This window comes from Camponotus vicinus, unplaced genomic scaffold (assembly GCF_025532165.1).
Source record: "Camponotus vicinus isolate PSW18456_S1 unplaced genomic scaffold, iyCamVici1.0 SCAF_3, whole genome shotgun sequence".
Classification (NCBI taxonomy): domain Eukaryota; kingdom Metazoa; phylum Arthropoda; class Insecta; order Hymenoptera; family Formicidae; genus Camponotus; species Camponotus vicinus.
The window spans coordinates 13,324,984-13,350,841 of NW_028141967.1; the positions used below are offsets into that span (position 1 = coordinate 13,324,984).

Consider the following 25,858-nt stretch of genomic DNA (forward strand, 5'->3'; position numbering starts at 1 on the left):
CAAAAATTGTATGGTTTTGAGGGGAACATAAGATGGTGTCATTGGTTTGACCTTGGATAGCATCGTTAAGGTGAGGTCGAGGACACCTTTAATTTCTTAAATGGAACCACCTATTTTTTATTGCATATTCTTATAGCTTATGTCGAGAGCTTTCCAAAACACTATAATAAAGTATTTTTTCATCAAGTACTTTTCGAGTTATAAGGCTTGAAATGATTTCTTCATTTTACATAAACCATAAAATATCTAGAAAAATATTCATTTTTCGATTATCTTACCTTAATACTTTTATGTACAAAATAATGAGAGGAATCAATTGATGTAAAGAAAACACAAAATTGTTTCGAAAGAAAAATGTAATTGTTAATTGCAAATTACATTTTTTTTTTCGAAACAATTATGTGTTTTCTTTACACCAATCGATTCCTCTCATTATTTTGTACATAAAAGTATTAAGGTAAGATAATCGAAAAATGAATATTTTACTAGATATTTTATGGTTTATGTAAAATTAAGAAATTATTTCAAGCTTTATAACTCGAAAAGTACTAGATGAAAAAATACTTTATTATAGTGTTTTGGAAAGCTCTCGACATAAGCTATAAGAATATGCAATAAAAAATAGGTAGTTCCATTTAAGAAATTAAAGGTGTTCTTGACCTCACCTTAACGATGCCATCCAAGGTCAAACCAATGACACCATCTTATGTTCCCCTCAAAACCATACAATTTTTGTTGAAAACGTTTTTCTCTAAAATGCTTAGTTTTTGAAAGAAAAGGGGTGTATGGGTGGTCTAGGACATCCTGTATAATCTCCAACATTTTTCTTGTGTTTGCTATATGGTATGTGTTTGTTGTGTTAATTCTAATAATTATATTTAACCCTTTTGCTGCTGTAGGCGCCTTTAGGCGTTTTAAAATTTTGATAATTGTATACTGTTGGCGCCTTAAGGGGATCCTTCAATCTATTTGTTTTATCGACAAAACACTGTAATTTTTGGGCATGTGCCATTTTTTATTGCCTGCATAGAATTAAAATTCCTTTTCTACGGTTGAAGTATAGCAAACGGACACGGGGAAGCCGATTATATATTGAGAAAGAAAAAAAAGTATAAAATTATATATTTATTTATCGACTTCTTAGATCATCATGACGTCTAAAGCTATCACTTTATAAAGACATTAGCCTTGTATAAAAATGTTTTGTAGTTTTTATGCATAAAATAATAGCATACCCAATAGCGGACTGCACAGTAAAAACTTATGGAAGTGTGAAAATTGAGTTTAGTAGTCTACCCACACAGCACCAAGTCGTCTAAAAGTACTACTAAAACTGGACATTTTTTTGTCATAGACATCTTTTACTCACATCGTTAAGTCGACGGAAAGATGGCTAAAAGTCGTCTCATGACCCGAATTCAGTGACTTTTTAGTCTTGTCCATATGATGATTAAAAGATGACTTGATTCATTCTATATAGATTATCGACACTCGGTAGTAGGAATACTTCAATACACGCTGTTGATGGATTATGGAGAGGATTAAATGAATATCAGTATATATAAGGCTATAACTTTTAATGAGTGAATCACAGGACCACAAAAGAGCGAGTGGAGCAAAAACGTAATACGACCGGTACGGTTGACTGTCTCAGCGCGAATGCCCAGAATTGGGCGGAAATGATTTCCGAACGTAACGCTCGCACACGATTCTCTGTACATCTAGAATCTTCTCCGCGAACGCAATATCCGGACCGGCGCACGTCGCATGTACATTGATTAACGTGGTACTCGCTCACCGCTGACGCGTACAAATTAAAGATCAGAAATGAAGCACAAATAAACTTTAGTATTCAACACACCCACCGTTTATGTGCTTCATATCGAAAATACAGAGATTTGTTTTAATAGTATGAAAGCGATCTCTTGGTAAGGCCTTAGTTAACAAATCAGCTAATTGATTGTTGGAACACACATGCTCAATGTCTAATTCATGTTTTTCGACTTTCTCTCGTATAAAATGAAATTTGATATCTATATGTTTTGTGCGTTTATGAAACTCAGGATTTTTTATTAATTTTATTGTACTTTGATTGTCCACGTAAAGTTTTGTTGGAGATGTAGTATTACAATCTAAATCTGACAATAATTTGCGAAGCCATGCAATTTCTTTTGCTGCGGTTGCAGCTGCTACATATTCAGACTCTGTGGTACTTAGTGTGACCAATTTCTGTCTTTGAGACGACCATGTCACAGGCTTAGTACCAATATTAAAAATGTACCCTGTGGTTGATCTACGCGTATCAACATCGCCGGCAAAATCGGCGTCGGAGTAACCGATTAGTATTTCTCCATTATCCTGACTTTCATAAAACAGGCCGCAACTTATAGTACTAAGTAAATATTTAAAGATTCTCTTAATAGCTAACCAATGACTGTTATTAGGTCTGTTAACAAATCGGCTAACAACATTTACCGCATATGCAATATCCGGTCGAGTAACTAACGCAAGGAACATGAGAGAGCCCACCGCCTCTCTGTAAGGTACATTACTCAGTTCGTGACACTCTAGATCAGCGACGGTTAAAATTACATGTGGATCCGCAGGTACACTTACAGCATTCGCATCGGCCATATTAAATTTCTTAATAATACGAGTGAGATATGTGGTTTGATGAACAAACATAGTTTTCTTGGCTCGATCACGTACGATTTCCATGCCAACGAATGAACTACCGTCGCCAATAGTTATTTCAAACACTTTACTTAAACTATCTAATATTACTTTTATTGTGTCTAGAGATTTACTTAAGACTAGACCGTCATCTACAAATAACGCTAAATAAACTATGTTTTTATTTACAACCGCACGATAGATACACTTATCGGCATTGCTTGCAACAAAGTTAAACAATTTTAGAAACGAGTTAAATTTTTGATTCCAGCAGCGCGGTGCTTGCTTAAGTCCGTACAACGACTTGTTTAACTTACAAACAGTATTTTTCTTTTTCGACTTTTCGATCCCTTCCGGTATCTCCATATAGATGGTTTCTTGCAGCTCACCATACAAGAAGGCAGTTCTTACATCGAATTGCAGCATCTCTAAGTCTCTTTGTGCAGTCAAAGCCAACAATACTCGTAGAGAGTCATAGCGGGCCACCGGTGCAAAAGTTTCTCCATAATTGACTCCGAATTGTTGTTGAAATCCTCGTGCACACAGTCTGGCCTTGTATTTCACCACTTTGCCACCATGATCCTGAATGACCTTGAAGACCCATTTTGAATCTATAGTGTCTTGTTTTACAGGTCTTGGCACAAGCGTCCAAGTGTTGTTTCGCTTGTGAGCTTCCAGCTCTTCCTTGATGGCTCGCTTCCATTCATCAGAGTTATTCCCGTTTGCGGCTTCCTGAAAAGTTTCTGGTATATTATGCTGTGCATAGTTTAATTCATACCTTTTGGGTGGTTGTATGGATGCTCTGTTTCGCAGTTGTCTACTTGGTGTAGTATGAGCACCCTCCAGACGTGTGTGTCTTGCTGGCTCCACCTCTACTTCTGATTCTTCACTAGAATCGATTGCGACGACCTCTTCTTCAACTTCTGTGACGTTGTTGTTTGTTTCCTCTGCATCGGTCTCGTCCCACACTGGCCACGCTTGTGTTACTGGTTTTGGGTTTTCTTTCTTTGCTTGTCCGTCATTTTCGTTGAATACTACGTCTCTTGATGTCACTATTTTATCAGTTGTTGAATCCCACAGTCTGTAATTTTGAGATTCAGCTTGATAGCCTACAAGTATCAATTTCTTGGCTTTCTTGTCCAGTTTCCGTCGGAACTGCTTGTTAATATGTACATATGCATCACTTCCAAAAATCCTTGTGTGTGACAGTTCAGGCTTCCTTTGATGCCAGGCTTCGTAAGGAGTTGTGTCTTTGCCAGCTTTGACAGATGTGCGATTCAGTATATATATAGCAGTATTAACTGCCTCGGCCCACAGTTTCTTGGGTAAATTTTTTGCATGCAGCATCGTTCTGGCACACTCTACTATTGTACGATTCTCTCGTTCGGCTTTTCCATTTTGTTCTGGCGTGTACGGTGCTGTGTTCTCCATGGTTATGCCAAACTTGTTTAGATAACTCTTGACTGACTCATTCACATATTCTCCTCCATTGTCTGCTCGCAAGACTTTTATACTGTGACCGTATTTGTTTCTGATTTTCCTTTCGTATTCCTTGAGTTTCTCAAACACGTCAGACTTGTGTTTGATAAAATACACGGTTCTGTAGTCTGTGGCTTCATCAATGAACAACAGGTAGAACAGGGCTCCTCCGATGGACGACTCAGGGAAAGGGCCACACAAATCTGTGTGTATAAATTCACCAGCCTTCCACTTTCTTGGTTGTGCGTTGATTTTGTTGAATTTCAGACAATGAGCCTTTCCATACTGACAGGATTCACAGAAGAAATCACTGTTATCGTTTATTTTAACACCATGGATCAATGAACTGGCTACTACACTTCTTAACTTCTTTATGTTCATGTGACCTAGCCTTTCGTGCCACGTTTGTAACGACGACGTAGTCAGATTCACTACTTTGTCACTTGTTTGATCACTTGTCACTACCTTGAAGAGAAGTCTATAAATGTCATTTGATTGTCTGTAGCCGACTGCTTGAACTTTATTGTCTTTCTTTAGTACAACACTTTGTTCGTTGAAACCGACATAAAAACCTTTTCTAGTGCACGCACCCACCGAGAACAAATTTCTTTTAATTTGTGGAACAAACAGAACATCTTCTAGTTTGCCTTCTACCCAGTGACCATTGATAAGTCTTTTAATTAATACTGTTCCTTTTCCACTCACGTTACACTGTTTATCGTTACCTAGCGACACCATTTCACCTACAACAGACTTGTAGTCAGTGAGCCACTCGCGTCGGTATGTCATATGGCAGGATGCGCCACTGTCGGTGATCCAGGTGTCTTTCATGTCACTTGTCATCATGTTTTGCACTTCACCTCTAGATTGCGCTGATTCGAAACTGTTCATTTCAAAACACTTGCCTCTCGAACTTGTTATGATGAACGCGCTGTTTTCGTTGTTTGTCCTTTCTTTCTCAAACTTTTTGTCTCTCTTCTGTTTGTAGCAATCTCGCGCAAAATGTCCTTTCTTCTTGCAGTAGTAACATTCCACGGCCATTTTTCCTTGTCGATCACTCCTCTTCTTAAAGTGTGTGTCCTTGTCGCTTCGAGCACCTTTCTTTTTGTCACAGATTTTTACAGCGGCGAGGGCATTTGCGGCACTATCTTCTGCAGTCAACCGACTTTCCTCTTTAATTAATCTTTCAAGTAGCACTCCAACAGTCTGATCCGTCACTGGAACACTGTCCCACGCTGTGCTTAGCATGCTATACTTTGCCGGCAGTGAACCCAGTATTTTTGCCATTATGTCCATCTCGGCCACTTCATGACCAGCATCCTTCAACTGACTGGCCAATTTTTGGACGTTAGTGACGTGCTGTATCACAGTGTCTTCCGACTTCATTTGATACTCGTGGTATCTCTGAAGTAGCAGCAATTTGCTCGACGCTGACTTCCTCTCATAAATACTCGTTAATGTACTCCACATACTTTCAGCAGACGTACAGTTTGTCAGGCCTTGCAGCTGCTCTCTCTCGACCGAAGATGCGATCAGGCTCATCGCTTTTGCGTTGTCCTTCACCCAGGTCTTGACCGCAACATTTGCGTCATCGCCGGCGGGTCTTGCTCTGGTTCCGTCCACTATATCATACAAACCGTGCGCAACAAGAGCTTGCTTGATTTCGAATTTCCAGGTTTGGAAGTCTGTTCCATTGAACCTGGTAATGCCTCTTCCGAACATTTCCACCGCCATGTTCGTTTCGATCGTTGCCACGTGGCACTTTCTTCAAAGTTTCTTTATACTGTTCACAACGTTTTTAAACCTCACTAAACGTGCACTGGGCCCATAACCTGTTGATGGATTATGGAGAGGATTAAATGAATATCAGTATATATAAGGCTATAACTTTTAATGAGTGAATCACAGGACCACAAAAGAGCGAGTGGAGCAAAAACGTAATACGACCGGTACGGTTGACTGTCTCAGCGCGAATGCCCAGAATTGGGCGGAAATGATTTCCGAACGTAACGCTCGCACACGATTCTCTGTACATCTAGAATCTTCTCCGCGAACGCAATATCCGGACCGGCGCACGTCGCATGTACATTGATTAACGTGGTACTCGCTCACCGCTGACGCGTACAAATTAAAGATCAGAAATGAAGCACAAATAAACTTTAATATTCAACACACGCAATAAATGGACTATTTCTCCAATTTATCCACCTAATTTCTAATAATCCGTTTAATATTCTGAATCCCAACAAGGAATACAGATTATTAAATAAATTATTTTAAATTCCATTTGTCAGAAATTAAACTGATAAACAGTAATGTCAGGAAAAGGATGCGGCTCACATGCAATCATTCTGCGTAGCACACGTATGTGACTCTCTCTGATTGATGCGTGCGAGCAGTATCCTCTTTCTGACATTACTGCTCGTAAAAGGCAAAAATATGCTTCAGACCTTGTATTAATTACTAATTCTTTATATACATTTCGTAATAAATATTAAATACGAGATAAGTTAAGAGTGGCTCGCCGCGTAGCGGCAAGTGAAGAAACACGTGCCACATACTATTATGTCCCTTTTATGTCATCTTTTTCGACAGAGCGAAAAGATGTCTTTATAGACATCTTTTCGTTTTGTCGAAAAGATAACTTAAAAAAGACAACTTTTCGTTATCTTTTAGTATAATGTGCTGTGTGGGTAATTAATAAATGGCACCTGCCCAAAAATTTCGGTCCGTATGTACCTGAAATGTCGATAAAGTAGAGTGGAAAAAGCAGTGCATCTTCTTTATAAATAACGAGATAGAGAGAGAGTGATATGGTATGAGGATTTAGATGAGAATTTAGAGCGCTGTATCGGGGTGACATCCGATTGACTACGTCGTCAATTGGCCAATTCAAAATAGGACTCTCTGATTGGTCAATCGTTGCTGGTTACCCTAGGCACAGGTCGATATAATTGGCTGTGGTCAAACGAGGCACTCCCGCTGTATCGTGTAAGAATTCGCTGTTCAATGAGGGATCCTCTTAAGGCGTTCAAGTGTTATCATTTACATGGTGTTGTTAGCGCCTTTAGGTGCTCAGTATTTATATTATCATTATTTAAATATCTTCATACTAGTAACTGATACGCGATGCGCGACAGCAAAAAGTTTCGCCATTTATAGCGGTCATGGCTAAATATGTGCCGTCTATCACGCGCGCTCTGCATTCGCCGCAGCGAAAGGGTTAATAAAATATAATTATTAGATTTATAGGGTAAAAGTATTTATTGTTGCCCTACGTATTAAATAAATATTGAACATAGCAATAAGATTGATCAATATACGATATATATGGTCAATATACAATTTATTATAGATTACCTTTTACTGCGAGCGACGCTAGCATCATTTTATGTTCAAGCAATGTAAAAGTTAAAAAGCAATGTAATATTTCCCTTTAGAACATTTATAATGATAGTAAATTTTTTAGAAGAAAATTTTTATATTAAAATTTTCGTAATATCTTTGCTTAATAGAATACGTAGAAGAAAAATAAAGACACTTTCATCACACACACAATTCAGATCCAAGTCTTGATTAACAATTAGTACGAAACACAACTATGTTTCTTGATATATGTTAGACTCAATAAAATCGGAGGGAATGATGTCTGGTATTTCTCTTATTAGAATTGTTTTTTAGCACTAATTGAAAATTTCTAAATTTATTCATTCCTTTATATGTGTGCAAAGTTTTATTAAAATCAATTTCCATGCTCACGAGATATCTTGTGAGAATACTAATAAATTGCTAAATTGAGAAAAAACCGCATTATGTGCGTCGTTTACCAAATAAGTAAATGTTTCTAATACGAAAGCGATAAAGTATGAAATTTTCTTTCAGTGAACGAGACCAATAATCGTGGGAATCAACAGACAATTTGCCTTGAATTAATTATTGACGATTATTGATATATGATGGGAAAGGTATCGTACTAATATACACTACTACTAACATTATCGCTTAAAAGTATTTGCCAAGTCATATAATTTACAAGCTATAGAATTTACATTTTCAACAAAATAAATAACATTATTTTAAGATTTTATACATGAATGTATTTTCACGTACATCATATTTATCTACTGAAAGAAAAAGAAAGAAAAACTTTACTTTTATAAAAAATTGCTTATTATTATTCGTATTCAAAAAACAAGCGAAATAATTAACCGTCAATTGACGTGACTGCTTGCGTAGTAGATTTCGCGCGATAACGCTGACGCCCGCGCTGAGACAGCGTGGGCCGCCTCGCTGCGTTTACCTCGAATTCAAAATTCAACCTATTCAGAGAATAATAAACACGATCGACCGCCGACTTTCGAGAGGATTCTCTGTTTTCATTACTTCAACTTAAAAGTGATTTCTTACTGTTAAGAATCTTCTCGAAGGACGATGGTATAAAATCACGCATCCGATGCTTTCATGCGCCACTTCACGTTATCACGTTGAATTGAAACCACGTCGCATTAGAATTTTGAGTAATCAATTTTCGCGTTTTATCGCACTGATTCGGTTACTCTTTCTACTTGCACGGCCGTACACTCCTTGCACGGCATTTGTTCGCTGTCGTCTTCGGTCTCTTGCTTTATACACGCACCGGTAGGAATGGTGTGACACCATTGGTGTCCCGGTATGCTTGTGTTGACGCTCACAGACGTCATACTCACAAAAACGAAGCGCGCATGTACGTGGGCCAGGCAGCGAAGAAGAAAGTGGGGGTAAAGTAGTGGGGGCCGTTCCGATGTTGCATCCTTCGCGCACAGCATAAAAGCGAGAGAGAAAGCATTACAAGATGTGATATCGAGTTAGAGGTGTCCAATAGTCGTCTCTCTCACTCGACGCTCGAACGAGAGAGTGCGAGCGAGACAGCTATATACCGCGCGGGACACCGCGCTGTTTCTATACGTGTCTCATGCGCTCTAGTATCGATATGCATACTTTTCTTTTCTTTCTTTAAGAAATGCGACTTAACCGCGTGCATTAAAGGCCGGCATTCATTCTATTAAATTAAATAATAATTAAATTATATAAAAAGATAAAATTTTATGAATAAATTCTTAGCTCACGTACGTGCGCGCTATGTGTGCGTATGTCGTCGACCGTCAATACATACATACCGGGATACCGTTCCTGCCGGTGCGTGTACCTTTTGTAGAGCAAATATAGTCACTTGAGTTCATAATACACATAGGTCCATATTCTGAATCCTCTTTTATCGATAAAAGTGCCTCTAAAAGTGGCTTACAGCCAATCAGAAGGCTTATAAGCCACTTTTAAAAGCACTTTTATCAATAAAAGAAGATTCAGAATATGGACCATATTCTTCTTCCATCTCTAATTAAACTACCTGACTCGTGTGTGTAAATTCGTACAATTTGCATATGAAAAAATATAGGAAATGTGTAAAAATATAAAATTTACATATATATAATCAATGATATAGGTACATTTATATATTTTCATTATTTGTAGTATAATTTTGTTATATAAAATTTTGTTATATTTGTTATATTTGTCATATTTATAATTTTGTTGTATAAAATTTTGTTATATAAATTTTTGTTATATAAAATAAATAACAAAAATATATACGTATACTTGATTAGTAATCTTTTCCAAAAGGGTGGGAACGAGAGGAAGTTACATTCAAAATTTCACAAATACTTTTTAAAGTGCAGACTTCAAACTTGAAAATGAAATAAGAATTTTTTAAATACGATAATTTTTGGCGGAATTATGTGTCACGGACGACTTCCGCGAACTCGCCGGCGGATAGTCGCAGCTGGGATCAGGATTTGTTTAGGCAAGCTTATGAATCACTCGGTTATTTCGCCAGTAATTAAAACGAGTTTATTTTAGCATTGTGTATGTACAAGCGAATGTCGGTGTAAATGTGTATGTAAGTACAAGCGTGTGGTGGTGTATGTGTGTGTGAGACTGAGTTTTCGGTGTATAAATGTGTAACGTATAAAAGTGTAACGCAGGAAAATGCGGCGTATAAATGTGCGGCGTTTAAATGTACAGCGTATGAATGCGTAGCGTATGAACGTGCGGCGTATGGATATACAGCGTGTGAATGTATATTGTACGAATGTGCAACGGATAGGCGTGTAGATATTATACGTGCGATGTACAAATGTTCGCTGTGCAAGTGTTGCGCTTGTGCATATAATGCTGAGTATAAATGTTCGTGACGCTAGCCCAATCGTCGCGGAAACAGGAATTTGTTAAAGGGTTTTGCGCGATGCAAAAAATGCGTCAGCTGTTTCGTCGGTCTGTTATGAATGCGCGGTCGATGATCGCATGACGTACGCGTCGCGTGTCGGAGTTTTTGTCGCGTATTTTGACGCGTGGTCTTAGCGGCCGTAGATTTCGATATATATCGAACGCACTCTCGCTCGTTATTTAATTAGTTAATTATTCGCGCTGGGATGAAAAGTCGCGAGAATACGCCATGCCGACGAGAGCAGCTCGTCGGAGGTAGCTCTCCTCTTTACCTCGGTGATTTATTGCAACGGCGTTAAGGCGGCGGGATCTTTGCCGTGGTCGAGATCTCTCGACGGTATCGAAGCTCGCTCTAATACTTCCGTTTGGCGGATACTTGATTAGATCGAATCTAGCCGTAGGCCCGAAACTGAGAGTGCTCAGCTGAAGCGAAGTGCTCTCCATCTTCTGTTCGTGGCTCGAGGCTGTTATCAGGATTGGTAGGTTCGGAGTGTTGCTTGATATCGCAGGCGGGATCGGAATCTGGTGCCGTGATAATCCCAAGGGCCCTTTTTATACTTCGGGCAATTAGTCTCGCGTCGGCGTAAAAACGGGATACCCCCACCGAGCGGCGGAATAACGGTACAGTGCGGATTCACTCGGTGGAGCGCGGCGGAGCCGGGCGCGAGGGGATTTCACCCACGGTGCTTCGTCGGCGCGGCTTGCCGACGGCTTCGGCCGTTAAACGGTTTGAACAATCGGTTGATCAACGCGACGCGGCGCGTCCCTGCCCCTGCCCGGCGGTTGTTTTCCGGGCGGCAGCTTCCAGCTGATGTTCGGCCGAGAATAGAACGATGCAACGGGGCTGCATCGTTACATATGTTTATTTGAATTTATACGAAATTTTGACGTGAAATTACCTATACAATAATTTTGTTGAGCAGTATACAAGGCGTCCCAGAACACTACATACAAGCGCCTTGTCCTCTGAGAGGATTAGCTTCTTTTTTAATCTATAAAACTTATTCTTGAGTCTATTACGTTCCTTGAGGTAGAGAAAGTAGAAGTACACTCCCTGCCTATTGAAAAACGAATTTATAATGTGAACAGGAAGAATGTTATAAATTTTATGTACGCAAACGCAGTTATTCTGTTGCAAGAAACGCAAGTGTTTATATGCATCACACAATTAAATTCTTAAAATGTTCCTAAAAAAGTTCGATCGAACGTTGTTATATTCAAATCTCGATTTTCGATTGAACAATAGCAATCCGTTTAATTTTACGTGTTTCAAATGGGGAGGAACAAAAAATATCCCACTTTTTACAATTGTTAAGGAAAGAAATTTGCGCTTTCATTTTAATGAACTTTTTGTGTGTATTTATCCATCATTTCATTAACCGCATCGTTACCAAATCTATATCTAATGAAATAATGATATAATCTAACCAAACCTATTTCTGATTCCTTCACATAAGTAATGAAGATTACGTTTCAAGTCATCTATAACATATGTACATAATAGTATTCTGTCACCAATTAATTTATAGAAACTCAGTGTTGGTTCTGACATATGGTATCGAAACTTATCATGTTTGAGTACTGTTTTTAGCAACGCTTTATAATGATTAGAACTATTTGAGAGGATGTGCTCATAAAATTGTCGCAGAGTGCTGTATTGTAGTTTCTCTGTTTGATTTTACACGTGTCGATTCCGAAATACTTAATATAATTTCATGTATTATTCGATATTATTTAACATCAACATATTGTTATGTAAAATGGAACAAAATATAAAATAAAACGTTGGTATTTAATATGTATGCTATATACAGGGTGTCTGATAATTTCTTGCAGTATACTTATACTACTAGGCGCGCGACGAAGTAGTGAGTGGGGAAGGAGTGGTGAGTGCGGCCCGAAGTCACTAGTAGTATAAGGTTACAATGGAACGACTTTCGTTGCCGCGCGCTTTTACTCACGCAGATTGGCCGATTTTCTATAATTACTTTCTCGTTAATTATTGTAAATATCGCAAAACAGTATAGGGCTTTCCTTCTTAATTTGAGGCAATTTACCTTCGAGACTGCAAAAAGTTATCAGACATTCTGTATGTATGTATATATACTGGGTGTTAAAAAAGTCTGGATACGGTCGAATATCTCGATAAGGAAGAGTTTTACTAGAAAGTGTTTCAGACAAAAGTTGTATGGTTTCGAGGGGGCCATAAGAGGGTACCATTAGTTTGACCTTGAAGAGTCATTTGAAGGTCACATGAAGGTCACTTTCAATTTCTTTAATAGAACACTATATTTTTTATTGCACATTTTTGTAGCTTATCTCGAGGGCTTTCCAAACCACTATAATTAAGTTAGATTTCATTAAGTACTTTCCGAGTTACGAGGCTTGAAATCATTTCTTAATTTGGCATAAACCATAAAATATCTAGCAAGATATTCATTTTTCGATTATCTTACCTTAATACTTTTATGTACAAAATAATGAGTGGAATCGATTGGTGTAAAGAAAACACATAGTTGTTTTTGAGAAAAAATATGTAATTGTTAATTGCAAATTACAATATAATATAATTTGCAATTAACAATTCCATATTTTTTCTTAAAAACAACTATGTGTTTTCTTTACACCAATTTATTCCTCTCATTATTTTGTACATAAAAGTATTAAAATAAGATAATCGAAAAATGAATATTTTACAAGATATTTTACGGTTTATGTAAAATTAAGAAATTATTTCAACCCTCATAACTCAAAAAGTACTTAACGAAAAGGTACTTAATTATAGTGTTTTGGAAAGCTCTCGAGATAAGCTACAAGAATATGCAATGACAAATAGTAGGTTCCATTTAAGAAATTGAAGGTGACCTTCATGTGACCTTCAAATAACTCTTCAAGGTCAAACCAATGATACCATCTTATGGCCCCCTCGAAACCATAAAACTTTTGTCTGAAACATTTTTCTCTAAAATGCTTTGTTTCCGAAATAATTGCGTGCGTTAATTAAAATGGCTCACCCTGTATATACAGGGTGACCCATTTTAACTTAGGCAGCCAAATAACTCGAAAAATAAGCAAGATAGAGAAAAATGTTTTAGACAAAAGTTGTATGGTTTCGAGGGGGCCATAAGATGGTATCATTGGTTTGACCTTGAAGAGTTATTTGAAGGTCACATGAAGGTCACCTTCAATTTCTTAAATGGAACCTACTATTTGTCATTGCATATTCTTATAGCTTATCTTGAGAGCTTTCCAAAACACTATAATTAAGTACATTTTCGTTAAGTACTTTTTGAGTTATGAGGCTTGAAATAATTTCTTAATTTTACATAAACCGTAAAATATCTTGTAAAATATTCATTTTTCGATTACCTTACCTTAATAGTTTTATGTACAAAATAATGAGAGGAATCAATTGGTGTAAAGAAAACACATAGTTGTTTCGAAGAAAAAATATGTAATTTGCAATTAACAATTCCATATTTTTTCTTAAAAACAACTATGTGTTTTCTTTACACCAATTGATTCCTCTCATTATTTTGTACATAAAAGTATTAAGGTAAGATAATCGAAAAATGAATATTTTACAAGATATTTTACGGTTTATGTAAAATTAAGAAATTATTTCAAGCATCATAACTCAAAAAGTACTTAACGGAAAGGTACTTAATTATAGTGTTTTGGAAAGCTCTCGAAATAAGCTACAAGAATGTACAAAAATATATAGGGTATTCCATTTAAAAAAATTGAAGTGACCTTCACGTGACCTTCAAATGACTCTTCAAGGTCAAACCAATGATACCATCTTATGGCCCCCTCGAAACCATACAACTTTTGTCTAAAACATTTTTCTCTATCTTGCTTATTTTTCGAGTTATTTGGCTGCCTAAGTTAAAATGGGTCACCCTGTATATATGGGATATATATAATGGGACACCCTGTGTATATATGTATATGTATATGTATATGTATATATATATATATATATATATATATATATATATATATATATATAGGGTGTCCCATTTTAATTTCCACTCTCGAATATCTCGAAACCATGGCGGTTTTGGTGAAAATGTTTTAAACAAAAGTTGTATGGTTTTAAGGGAGCCATAAGATGGTTTTACCTTGAAAAGTCGTTTAAAGGTCACGTGAAGGTCACTTCCAACTTTTTAAATGGGAAACCCTATATACTTTTACATATTCTTGTAGCTTGCCTCGAAAGCTTTCCAAAACACTATAATTAAACATTTTTTCATTAAGTACTTTTCGAGTTATAAGGCTTGAAATAATTTCATAATTTTACATAAACCATAAAATATCTTGTAAAATATTCATTTTTCGATTATCTTACCTTAATACTTTTATGTACAAAATATTGGTAGTAATTAATTGGTGTAAAGAAAACATACAGTTGTTTTTAAGAAAAAATATGGAATTGTTAATTGCAAATTACAAATTTTTTCTTAAAAACAACTATGTATTTTCTTTACACCAATTGATTCCTCTCATTATTTTGTACATAAAAGTATTAAGGTAAGATAATCAAAGAATGAATATTTTACTAGATATTTTATGGTTGATGTAAAATTAAGAAATTATTTCAAGCCTCATAACTCGAAAAGTAATTAATGAAAAAATGTTTAATTATAGTGTTTTGGAAAGCTATCGAGGCAAGCTACAAGAATATGCAAAAGTATATAGGGTGTTCCATTTAAAAAGTTGGAGGTGACCTTCACGTGACCTTCAAACGACTTTTCAAGGTAAAACCAATGACACCATCTTATGGCCCCCTTAAAACTATATAACTTTTGTTTAAAACATTTTCACCGAAACCGCCATGGTTTCGAGATATTCGAGTGTGAATGTAAAAATGGGACACCCTGTATATATATACAGGGTGATTCAGAACAAACATTTGTCTTTAAAAAAATAAATTGTCGAATCTATTCTAAGACGATTTTCCCTTTACCAAAATTGTCTATGAGGCTTAACATAAACATGTAGCATTACGCGCTAGTACTAATCTGACCTGCTTATCGTCGGTCGTCGCGTCGCGCGCTTTGCATCGAGTATCGCGTTCTGTTAACGCGTTTCTTTAATCAAGTGTGTAATTAATAATTAAATGCGTTAACTGTTTATCAAATTCGTACCGTAACCGTTGGTAAATTCCTCCTTTTATCAATCGTGAGTGATTAAGCGCGCGAGTAAATTTGTAAAAGTGTCGAAAGTGATGAAAGAAAAAACTTCGCTTATTTGACGATGTGTCAGACTGCGTGTTGAAGAAACGACGTCTCGTCGACGACGATTATTATCGTGCAACACACTGGGCACTGCTATTTATCAGCAGTATGAAGAATCTCATTATTAAGGTAAGAATAAGTGAGTGAGTGAGTGAGTGAGTGAGTGAGAGAGTGAGAGAGAAAGAGGGAGAGAGAGAGAGAGAGAGAGAGAGAGAGAAAGAGAGAGTACGGTGCATGTGTGGATACGCGTGCATAAATACAACACACACACACACACACACACACACACACACACACTGATTGTTACACTCATCGTGTGCAGCAATCAGCTGATCGCGTCGAGCGCCCCACATGATCGCCTGTATCGGACGGTGAGTTGCGCCGTCCCTGTCTACCTCTTGTACTCGTTCCGTAATTCGCAAACTATTTTATTTAATAATTTAAAAACTAAGCCTCGTAGACAATTTTGGTAAAGGGAAAATCGTCTTAGAAGAGACTCGACAATTTATTTTTTTAAAGACAAACGTTTGTTCTGAATCACCCTGTATATATATATATATAATTATACATGTTGGGAATATTTCTGCATAACTATATTTGTGTCTACGCACGCAAATGTAATAAATGTCTATGTAACTATAATTATGGTTGCGCAGTCAAATATGCAAATTTCTACATATATATATATATATATATACATATATATATATATATATATAATTATACACACACACATATGTATATATATATATATAATTATCATTATACATATAGGGAATATTTCTGCGTAACTATATTTGTGTCTACGCAGGCAAATGTAATAAATGTCTATGTAACTATAATTATGATTGCGCAGTCAAATATGTAAATTTCTACACACACACACATATATATATATAATTATAAATTACATAATTATATTCCACAAAATGATAACTGCCTATTCTTTTTATTAATATAATATGTTAAAATATGTTATGTCTAGTCTCAACAGAAATGAGGAAAATTTCACAATATTTACCTTTTGATTGCTGAATCACAGTCCACTTGGTTGTCGTTAAGTGTCACAAATCTGTGTTTTTACTAATAAATGCACTCGGCGTCGCGACGCTACTACGTCGCTTGATAATAACTTTCAATATGTCACTTCTCTTTCTTGGTACGTTATTACATACTACTTTTCTTCCTTGTTCTGCACTATACTTTTATTTTTTACTCTTATTTATTTCTTAAAATCTGTGTTTTTAAACAAGTAACCTGACTGCTTAACATGTCACTTCTCTTCCTTGTTACACTATTCCGCACTATACTTTAATAAATTTATCTTTCATATGTACGTATACACATACATATACATATCACACGTATGTACGCACATGCACACATATGATTTTGTCTCTTAAAGCATTGTACATATCGAAGCAATAATCGTATACGCAGCGGTGAACGCCGCTTGAGAGACAAACTCGCTTTGCGTGTGTGCGTGCGAGCATATGTACGTGAGTCTGAACCTGAAGGAAAAGGAAGAAAGAACGAAAAATGTCACAATTCTGATATTCGATCATCATTTCTCAGGATTGACTGCACCGATTTTATTCAAACAGGTCGCAATCAAAAGCTTGTACTCATATTATATCATAAAAGTGTCGTTAGATTTTTAATTACGGCTTTAGTTTATTAAATATCTTAACCGAAAGTTTACTTGAAGTTTAAATTCCGGATAAGGTACTTGGTAGCGCCGCGTCGAGAACAGTGACTCTCAACTCAATGCTTGGACCTGTTTTTTATGTACTTGGCGTCGCAACGCTACCGCGTCGCTTGATACGTAAGTGCGAGAAATTATTAATACATTCAAAGGTAATACATCTTTGGTATTGGTTTATAGTCAGATCTTGTTTTACGTATCTTTTTGGTGACGGAGATATTTTCATATATTTTGTTTTCATTTCATTTATACGTAAATCTATTTTTTTGTTTGCTTCTCAAGTATACAAAAGGTTTCTACGAGATTTTCTTGGTTTTTGGCGATCAAGGCCATATGATTACCATATGCTAGTTTGTTTGATTTTGTTTATGATGGTATGCGCATTGCGCATTAATTTTTTTTATGGCACTGTGCAGCGCCAGATTGAATAGGGTAGCTGATAGCGCGTCTTCATGCTTCCCTCCAACTGTTAAGTTTATACTCCTGCTGGTCTTTTTATCAAGTATACTTTGCTTCGTGATCGATATAGGGAAGTCTCAATAAGTTTTACCAGTTTTCTTGATATTCCAAATTTTTTTAGTTCCCTCAGTAATTGATCCCATTTAACGCTATCAAATGCCTGTTGGAAATCTACAAAGATCAAATACAAGTCAATGTCGCGTTCATAACATTTCTTCAATGCTTATCTTTATGTGAATATTTAATCCATGGTTCCCTTTCCCGCTTTAAATCCGCATTAATAGTCGCCTATAATTTTTTCCGCGTATTTGTTTAATCTTGCCTATACAATGCTTGAGAATACCTTGTATGTCACATTTAATAACATGACCCTCTATAGTTTTTGCAATCAAATCTATCATCTTTTTTAAATATCGGACATATCAGACCAACTCCCCATTCCTCCGGTAGTTCCTCGTTTCTCTATATTTTATATATTAAATTATGTAATGTGCGATGTAATTGCTTCTCTCCATATTTTAGCAGTTCTGCCGGTATCTCATCATTTCCAGATGCTTTATTACTTTTTTGTTTTTTAATGTATTTTTCGAACTCTTCTAGGGTTGGTACCGATACATTCTCTTCTGTGGCATTTATTTCTTCACAGTTTTGATTGTAGTCACCCTTATTGAGCATTTTTTCAAAGTGCTCCGCCATCTCTCCATTATCATTTTCTAATCCTTTATAATGTGACCTTTTTCATCGCATATAGCATTTGTTCTCGCTCTGTATTCAATTGTTATGTTTTTCATTGCGTGGTAGAATTTTCTATTTTCGTTGGCTTTGTTAAGTTGTTCTAACTCCTTAATTTTATTTTTCATGTGTTCTTTCTTTTTTCTTCTTATTATTTTTTCTACGTTTATTCTGCTTATGCTGTATTTTTCATAAGTCGATCTTGTATTTCGCTGCAGGATTTGTTGTCTTTTTATTTTTCTCTTGTATTGCTGTTCTGCAATCTTTGTCAAACCATTCCTTAGTTCAGCCGCTTCTTGCTTCGCCTACCTGTGTTGTATTCTCTAGGTATATTTCCTAATTTTACTGCGCTGGCGGTTTGGGTGTTCTTTATTTCGCTCGCAGAGGATGAGGCTGAGTGTGAGTTGCGTCGTATAGATTCTCCTGGTATAAACAACGATGATTTATTCTATCTATGTACAAGTATTTACAGTGTTTGTCTGGTGCTGATAAGGACCGATTAATAATTCAGTCGCTCCCGGTAAGTTATTGGCGGGAACGTCTTGGTCACTTTTAGTGACCCAGGCAGTTGTTGTTTTGGTCCGCCGGTGGTGCTTCCGTCTGGGTTGCGATGGACGTGGAGTTTGTCTCCCAATCGCTGTCCGATTGGACAGCCTGCTCCTGAGTTGTCGGCTGCGCCTGCGTACCCCGGTGTACTAGGGTGCGTGTAGTTTGTACGCCTATCTCTTTCTGCTGACGAGGTGATGGAGGTAACGGAGAGAGTAAAGCCGGGTAACTTCCAACGGCTGTCGGCGAGATGTAGCGTCGCACCCTGATGTCCCACTGGTGGAGTAGACACCTCGGTGGTCTGGTTAGACTTAGAGGGTTCCAGCTCCAAAGGTATGAGGTTCCAAGGTAGCAGCAGCCAGGTGACCCGCTTTCTCGGAGGCTCGTACTTTTCACACGACTGCTTCGCTGGCCCGAGTGATCGGGGCGAGATTAGCGGCCGTGGAATCAGTGTTATCAGGCGGGTCAGGTTTTTCGCGCATGCGCAGCGAACGCGGCCTCAATGAAGTATCTAATACAGACAAAAAGGTGTGCCGCTGGTCGCCCGAAAAAATGATTTCTTAGAAAATTATTCCGAATAATCAACGGCACACATTTTTATCTGCGTATATATGCATATGTGTTTACACACACGCATAATATAAAATATAGTAATACAGTAACTTTCCTTCAGCCCGCCAAATCTTCCATGTGATACCTGATTCCAGATACCAGTGATACAGCGCTGGTTAGCCGCCATTACTGTCGCGCATGCGCGAAAAACCTGACCCACCTGACAACACTGCGTGGAATATGACTGCGCCTCGACGTAATCCTCACAGGAACGTGGAGGCTCGTGTCCAAAAAGCTTGCTGGAATACGGCTTCGCTGTACGGTTACTGAGTGCTGAGGCTCTAACAAAAAGTAGAATCTACGACCGTTGTCTAGAGCGTGCTCATTCTGTACTGAGTCGTGACTCGATGTTCCTTCGCTGCGCTCGGCCTTACATACTGAGGCTGACGGGCTTCACTTACGCGAAGAGGTTCGCCTTCGTTGCTATCTGTCGGCCGGCCTGTGATTCAGCTCGGGGGAATCCTCTTAACGTTCGCGCTACCGTGCGCGTATCGCGCGCGCGGGCTACCGTGTGGTAGGCGCCCGGTGCGGTATGCCGGTACGCTCTTGTGGCGTATGGCAAAACGCCACATATTCAATATTGTTTCTTTTATTTTGTCTCAGTCCCACATGGAAAAATTTATCTAATAGATATCTAATAAATGTTTAAATGTCTATATGAGGATCATATCCTCTATAAATAACTAGTAGATGTATACAGGGCGATCCTGAAAAACGTTATGTCTGTAAAATGACGTATTCCTGACACCATTCTAAGACAATTTTTCCTTTACCAAAATTTGATTTGAAGCGTAGTTTTTGAATTATGAGCAAAAATAGTTAGTAAATCGCGTCGGGTACAGAAGGCAGGCAGAAGCGGCGCGGCGTGCCGCGAGCGCGGGCGCAGCTGACCGCCCGACGGGTGATTACCACCGCATGAGTCGCTAACTATTTTATCTTATAACATAAAATTATGCTTTAAATAAAATTTTGGTAAAGAAGAAAATGTCTTAGAATTACGTCAGAAATACGTGTTCCTTAAAATAACGTTATTTTAATAATGAAAAGTTGTTCCGGATCACCGGCCTTCCGACGTTGCAATCAGCTGATTGCTACACGCGATGTGTGTATGGCGGAGTGTGTGCGTAAGAGAGAGAGAGAGAGAGAGGGAGGGTAGGAGGGACAGACATTCATACACACGCACGCACTTTTTTTCTCGCTCTCTTTCTTTCTTTTACGCAACACTCATACACTCTCTCATTCAGTCTCTCACTCACACTCTCTCGGTCACTCACTCACTCACTCACCTGCTTACTCACTTGCTCACTCACCTTGTAGCAGCGTAGCGAATCTTCATGCTATGTATTGTTGTTATCTGCTGCACGGTTATGATTGCTAGAGATGCGCGACACATCGAAATTTTTTCGATTATTAGTCTCACACTCGATTGACACAATACAGATTACACGATAACGAGTTTACTGTTTATTCACTCACTATTGATTTATCGATACCAACAATTACTTTCAAAGAAACGCGAATGCAAACAGCACATGACTCGACGCGAAGCGACGGACCGCGGAGACTGCGCGACCACAAGAGTTATGTTGCCAGAAACGCGACACGCGACATCTAACAAACGACTTGCGCGTGGCGCGTGATTGACGCGAGATAAGACGAACGATCGACTAAAACCTTCTCCGCATTGCGAATGCGGTAGAAAACATGAAACGTATAATGACATACTTAAAAAATTAATTATTTATTATAAATAATAACTATTTCTAATTATAATAAATAATTATTATTTTAAAAAGCATGTGCTGTACGTTATTACGTTTTCGAAATTATTGCATTCACGATGCGAAGATTTAAGTCAATCGCAAGAATAATGTAATTAAAATTACATTTGGAAAAATTTATTTTTATTCTGCTCACAATGAAATGTTCCAACGTGAAAATGTATTGGTCGCTCTGAAAAGAGCGGATTGACTAAAAAAAATTTTAAAGCAGATGCTCAAAATGCCCGCCATCCATCCTAATGCAAGCTCTCATGCGTTTAATCTTCCAGATATTTTAACTGGAAGAACCTACGTCGATTTATTAACAGAAAATCTACCACATTTCTTAGAAGATGTGCCATTATTTGAAAGAAACGATATTATCTTCCAACAAGACGGTGCTGGGCCACACAACGCCAGGATCGTTACGAATTACTTAAACGAGAATTTTCCCGTACGCTGGATGGGTCGGTACGGCCCGATACGTTGGCCCGCAAGATCTCCGGATCTCAATCCTCTAGATTTTTTCTTATGGGGATACTGCAAGGAAGTAATTTATAAAACGCTTCCCGAAGATATTGAAGATCTGGAGACAAGATTACGATTCGCTATTTGGAATATTGACGAAGAAATAATGGAAAACGTCGAAAGAAACTTATTAAAATGCATGAGAGCTTGCATTAGGATGGATGGCGGGCATTTTGAGCATCTGCTTTAAAATTTTTTTTAGTCAATCCACTCTTTTCAGAGCGACCAATACATTTTCACGTTGGAACATTTCATTGTGAGCAGAATAAAAATAAATTTTTCCAAATGTAATTTTAATTACATTATTCTTGCGATTGACTTAAATCTTCGCATCGTGAATGCAATAATTTCGAAAACGTAATAACGTATACACATGCATTTTAAAATAATAATTATTTATTATAATTAGAAATTATTAATAGTTATTATTTATAATAAATAATTAATTTTTTAAGTATGTCATTATACGTTTCATGTTTTCTACCGCATTCGCAATGAGAAGGTTTTAGCCGATCGTTCGTCTTATCTCGCGTCAATTACGCGCCACGCGCAAGTCGTTTGTTAGATGTCGCGTGTCGCGTTTCTGGCAACATAACTCTTGTGGTCGCGCAGTCTCCGCGGTCCGTCGCTTCGCGTCGAGTCATGTGCTGTTTGCATTCGCGTTTCTTTGAAAGTAATTTTTGGTATCGATAAATCAATAGTGAGTGAATAAACAGTAAACTCGTTATCGCGTAATCTGTATTGTGTCAATCGAGTGTGAGACTAATAATCGAAAAAATTTCGATGTGTCGCGCATCTCTAGCAATCATAACCGTGCAGCAGATACAACAATACATAGCATGAAGATTCGCTACGCTGCTACAAGGTGAGTGAGCAAGTGAGTAAGCAGGTGAGTGAGTGAGTGAGTGACCGAGAGAGTGTGAGTGAGAGACTGAATGAGAGAGTGTATGAGTGTTGCGTAAAAGAGAGAAAGAGAGCGAGAAAAAAAGTGCGTGCGTGTGTATGAATGTCTGTCCCTCCTACCCTCCCTCTCTCTCTCTCTCTCTCTCTTACGCACACACTCCGCCATACACACATCGCGTGTAGCAATCAGCTGATTGCAACGTCGGAAGGCCGGCGACCCGGAACAACTTTTCATTATTAAAATGACGTTATTTTAAGGAACACGTATTTCTGACGTAATTCTAAAACATTTTCTTCTTTACCAAAATTTTATTTAAAGCATAATTTTATGTTATAAGATAAAATAGTTAGCGACTCATGCGGTGATAATCACCCGTCGGGCGGTCAGCTGCGCCCGCGCTCGCGGCACGCCGCGCCGCTCCTGCCTGCCTTCTGTACCCGACGCGTGATTTACTAACTATTTTTGCTCATAATTCAAAAACTACGCTTCAAATCAAATTTTGGTAAAGGAAAAATTGTCTTAGAATGGTGTCAGGAATACGTCATTTTACAGACATAACGTTTTTCAGGATCGCCCTGTATATAGTGTGTCCCATTTTAAATAATACGCTCAAATATCTCCGAAACGGTGCGTTAAATAAAAAAATATTTCAAACAAAAGTTGTATGGCTTGAAGGGGGCCATTAGTTGGTGGCAATGATTTGACCTTGGAGAGTCGTTTGGAGGTCACGTGAAGGTCACCTTCAATTTTTTAAAAAGAACTCCTATTTTTTATTACTTATTCTTGTAGCTTATCTCGAGAGCTTTCCAAAACACTATAATAAAGTATTTCTTCATTAAGTACTTTTCGAGTTATGAGGCTTGAAATAATTTCTTAATTTTACATAAACCATATAATATCTAGTGAAATATTCATTTTTCGATTATCTTACCTTAATACTTTTATGTACAAAATAATGAGAGGAATCAATTGGTGTAAAGAGAAAACATAGTTGTTTAAAAAAAAAATATGTAATTGTTAATTGCAAATTAAATTTCATTCTTCTTTTATTTATTATTTTGATTTATTGAAAATATTGTCATATTTGTCAAGGGGGGCGGCATGTCGGATCTAAGAAAGATGTAGTTTAAAATAGCAACATGGTTTTCCGCGTGTAGCGCTATAAAAACAAAAAAGAGGAAGCGTGTGCGTAATGTTTTGGTTTTGGTATGTAAAAGAAAAGCAAGAGCATGTCATTCAGCAAGCAAATAAAGAATTATCTATATTAAAGAAAATGCATCTCTTTCTCAAAGTCAATAACACTAATTCAACATTATTCACTCAAAGCCATCATTTAACCCTTTCATACCTCCGGGACATATATGTCCTACCTACGAAAAGAATCATAACTTTTAAACAAATAATCCTATCAACTTTTACCTCAGCTTATTTTAAAGAAGAAGGTTCAAGCTACGTGCAAAAAAATCACACACTTTGAAATATAATGTTTACAATAAAATATAATTATCTAAACTTTGCAAAAAATCAAACTTTTAGAGAGTGAAGAATAACCGTATATTATGTTGAAAAATCATAAAATTTATGCGCTAATAATAAACAAAGTTTTATTTAAATGTGATTACACCTTTATTATGATAAATATAATAGTTTATATGTGTAATCAAAGTGTATGTGAAGTAAGATGACGCGTGCGACGGGCATCCGAGTTTCGCGGCAGATGCGCGGCTTGCAAAAAAAAGTGTATAACAACGCCATGAATCGACCGTGTGTGTGTGTGTACATTCAGAAAAACCATAATATATATTTAAAACAAAAATCCAAGCTCATATTTTAAATATATTGATATTTAAACTTTTTATGGTCGCCATCTTAAATTTGCCATTTTGAATTTAAATTTTAGTAAATTTGGAATCAGCATCCCCAAAAACCTATAAAACTGTCTTTATATGAAACGCATCTCTTCTGGGAAAGCCGGAGGTACGAAAGGGTTAATTTCATCTCCATAAGATTCAGACTCATGAACGTATCTTCGCACGCACACATTCAATGCGATTTTGTCCCTCAAGTTGCGTTCACACCGCGCATATATGATTATTCGCTTTGGTGTGCAAAAATGCTTTAAGGGGATCCTAAAGTCGACTTTTTTACCGACAAGATGCGAAGAATCAGTTCGATCATTAATCTTTTTATTGGCTACACAGATCGATAAATCCTTTTCCACAATTAAAGTACTAAGAATAACGAAGTGCGGGCTCTATAACTTCATACAAAAAACCAAGAAAAGTTATTTATAAATGTGTTAATTACAGTCGTGTTACCGACTTCTTGCATCACGTCGTAACAATATTGTTTTAATATATAAGTTTTGCAGTTTGTCTGTGTAAAAGACACAGCGCTCTCACTTGGGATAACATGAAAGAATAATACAGAAGTAAAAGAAATGATCTTAGAAGCTTGTATAAAAAGATTTTTGATCGAACTGTTTAGTGTACATGCGTGCGCGTACAGAATCGATGTCAAAAGAGTAAAACAGAGCAAAATTAGTTGACGGATAGTATGATAGATGGAACTGCAATCTGTTATTGACAAGGACAGACAAAATATCGTATTGTCTCTTTCCCTCTTTCATGCGTGTGACAATAATTTATATATATGCATTATTATTATTACATTCCCTCTCGTATTTTTTCTTTCGTTTTCTCGATCATATGCTCATTCTGTCTCTTTCTAATTTCTCGCTCATTATATATCGCTCAGCTTCATACTTCACACATACACGGTTATACATGTTGCGTCTCTCTCTCTCTCTCTCTCTCTCTCTCTCTGTCTCTGTTTATTTGCTCGGTATGATTATTCTTTCATTCGCTCATGTCACTTTTATTTTTTTGGTTCTCGTTTCTCTATATGAAAATAGTTTTTTATATGTATGCATTTTTATTCTATAATAAATATAAAA

At 37.2% G+C, this 25,858-nt stretch overlaps 1 protein-coding gene across 8 annotated transcripts in view; it reads left to right on the forward strand.

The window, feature by feature from the left end:
• Positions 1 to 25,858, forward strand: part of Rh50 (Rhesus blood group-associated glycoprotein Rh50) — a 415,396-nt gene that overhangs the window by 15,395 nt on the left and 374,143 nt on the right. For 6 of the 8 annotated variants that reach the window (XM_083092852.1, XM_083092847.1, XM_083092849.1 and 3 more), the window contains exon 2: positions 8,035 to 8,117. The exons of the other annotated variants lie outside the window; for them this stretch is intronic. Coding sequence is in view for 3 of the 6 variants with exons in the window: in XM_083092847.1 (XP_082948973.1) it covers positions 8,106 to 8,117 (12 nt within the window). In the remaining 3 variants the exon portion in view is untranslated. The remainder of the gene's footprint in view (positions 1 to 8,034; positions 8,118 to 25,858) is intronic. 8 annotated transcript variants of the gene reach the window in all.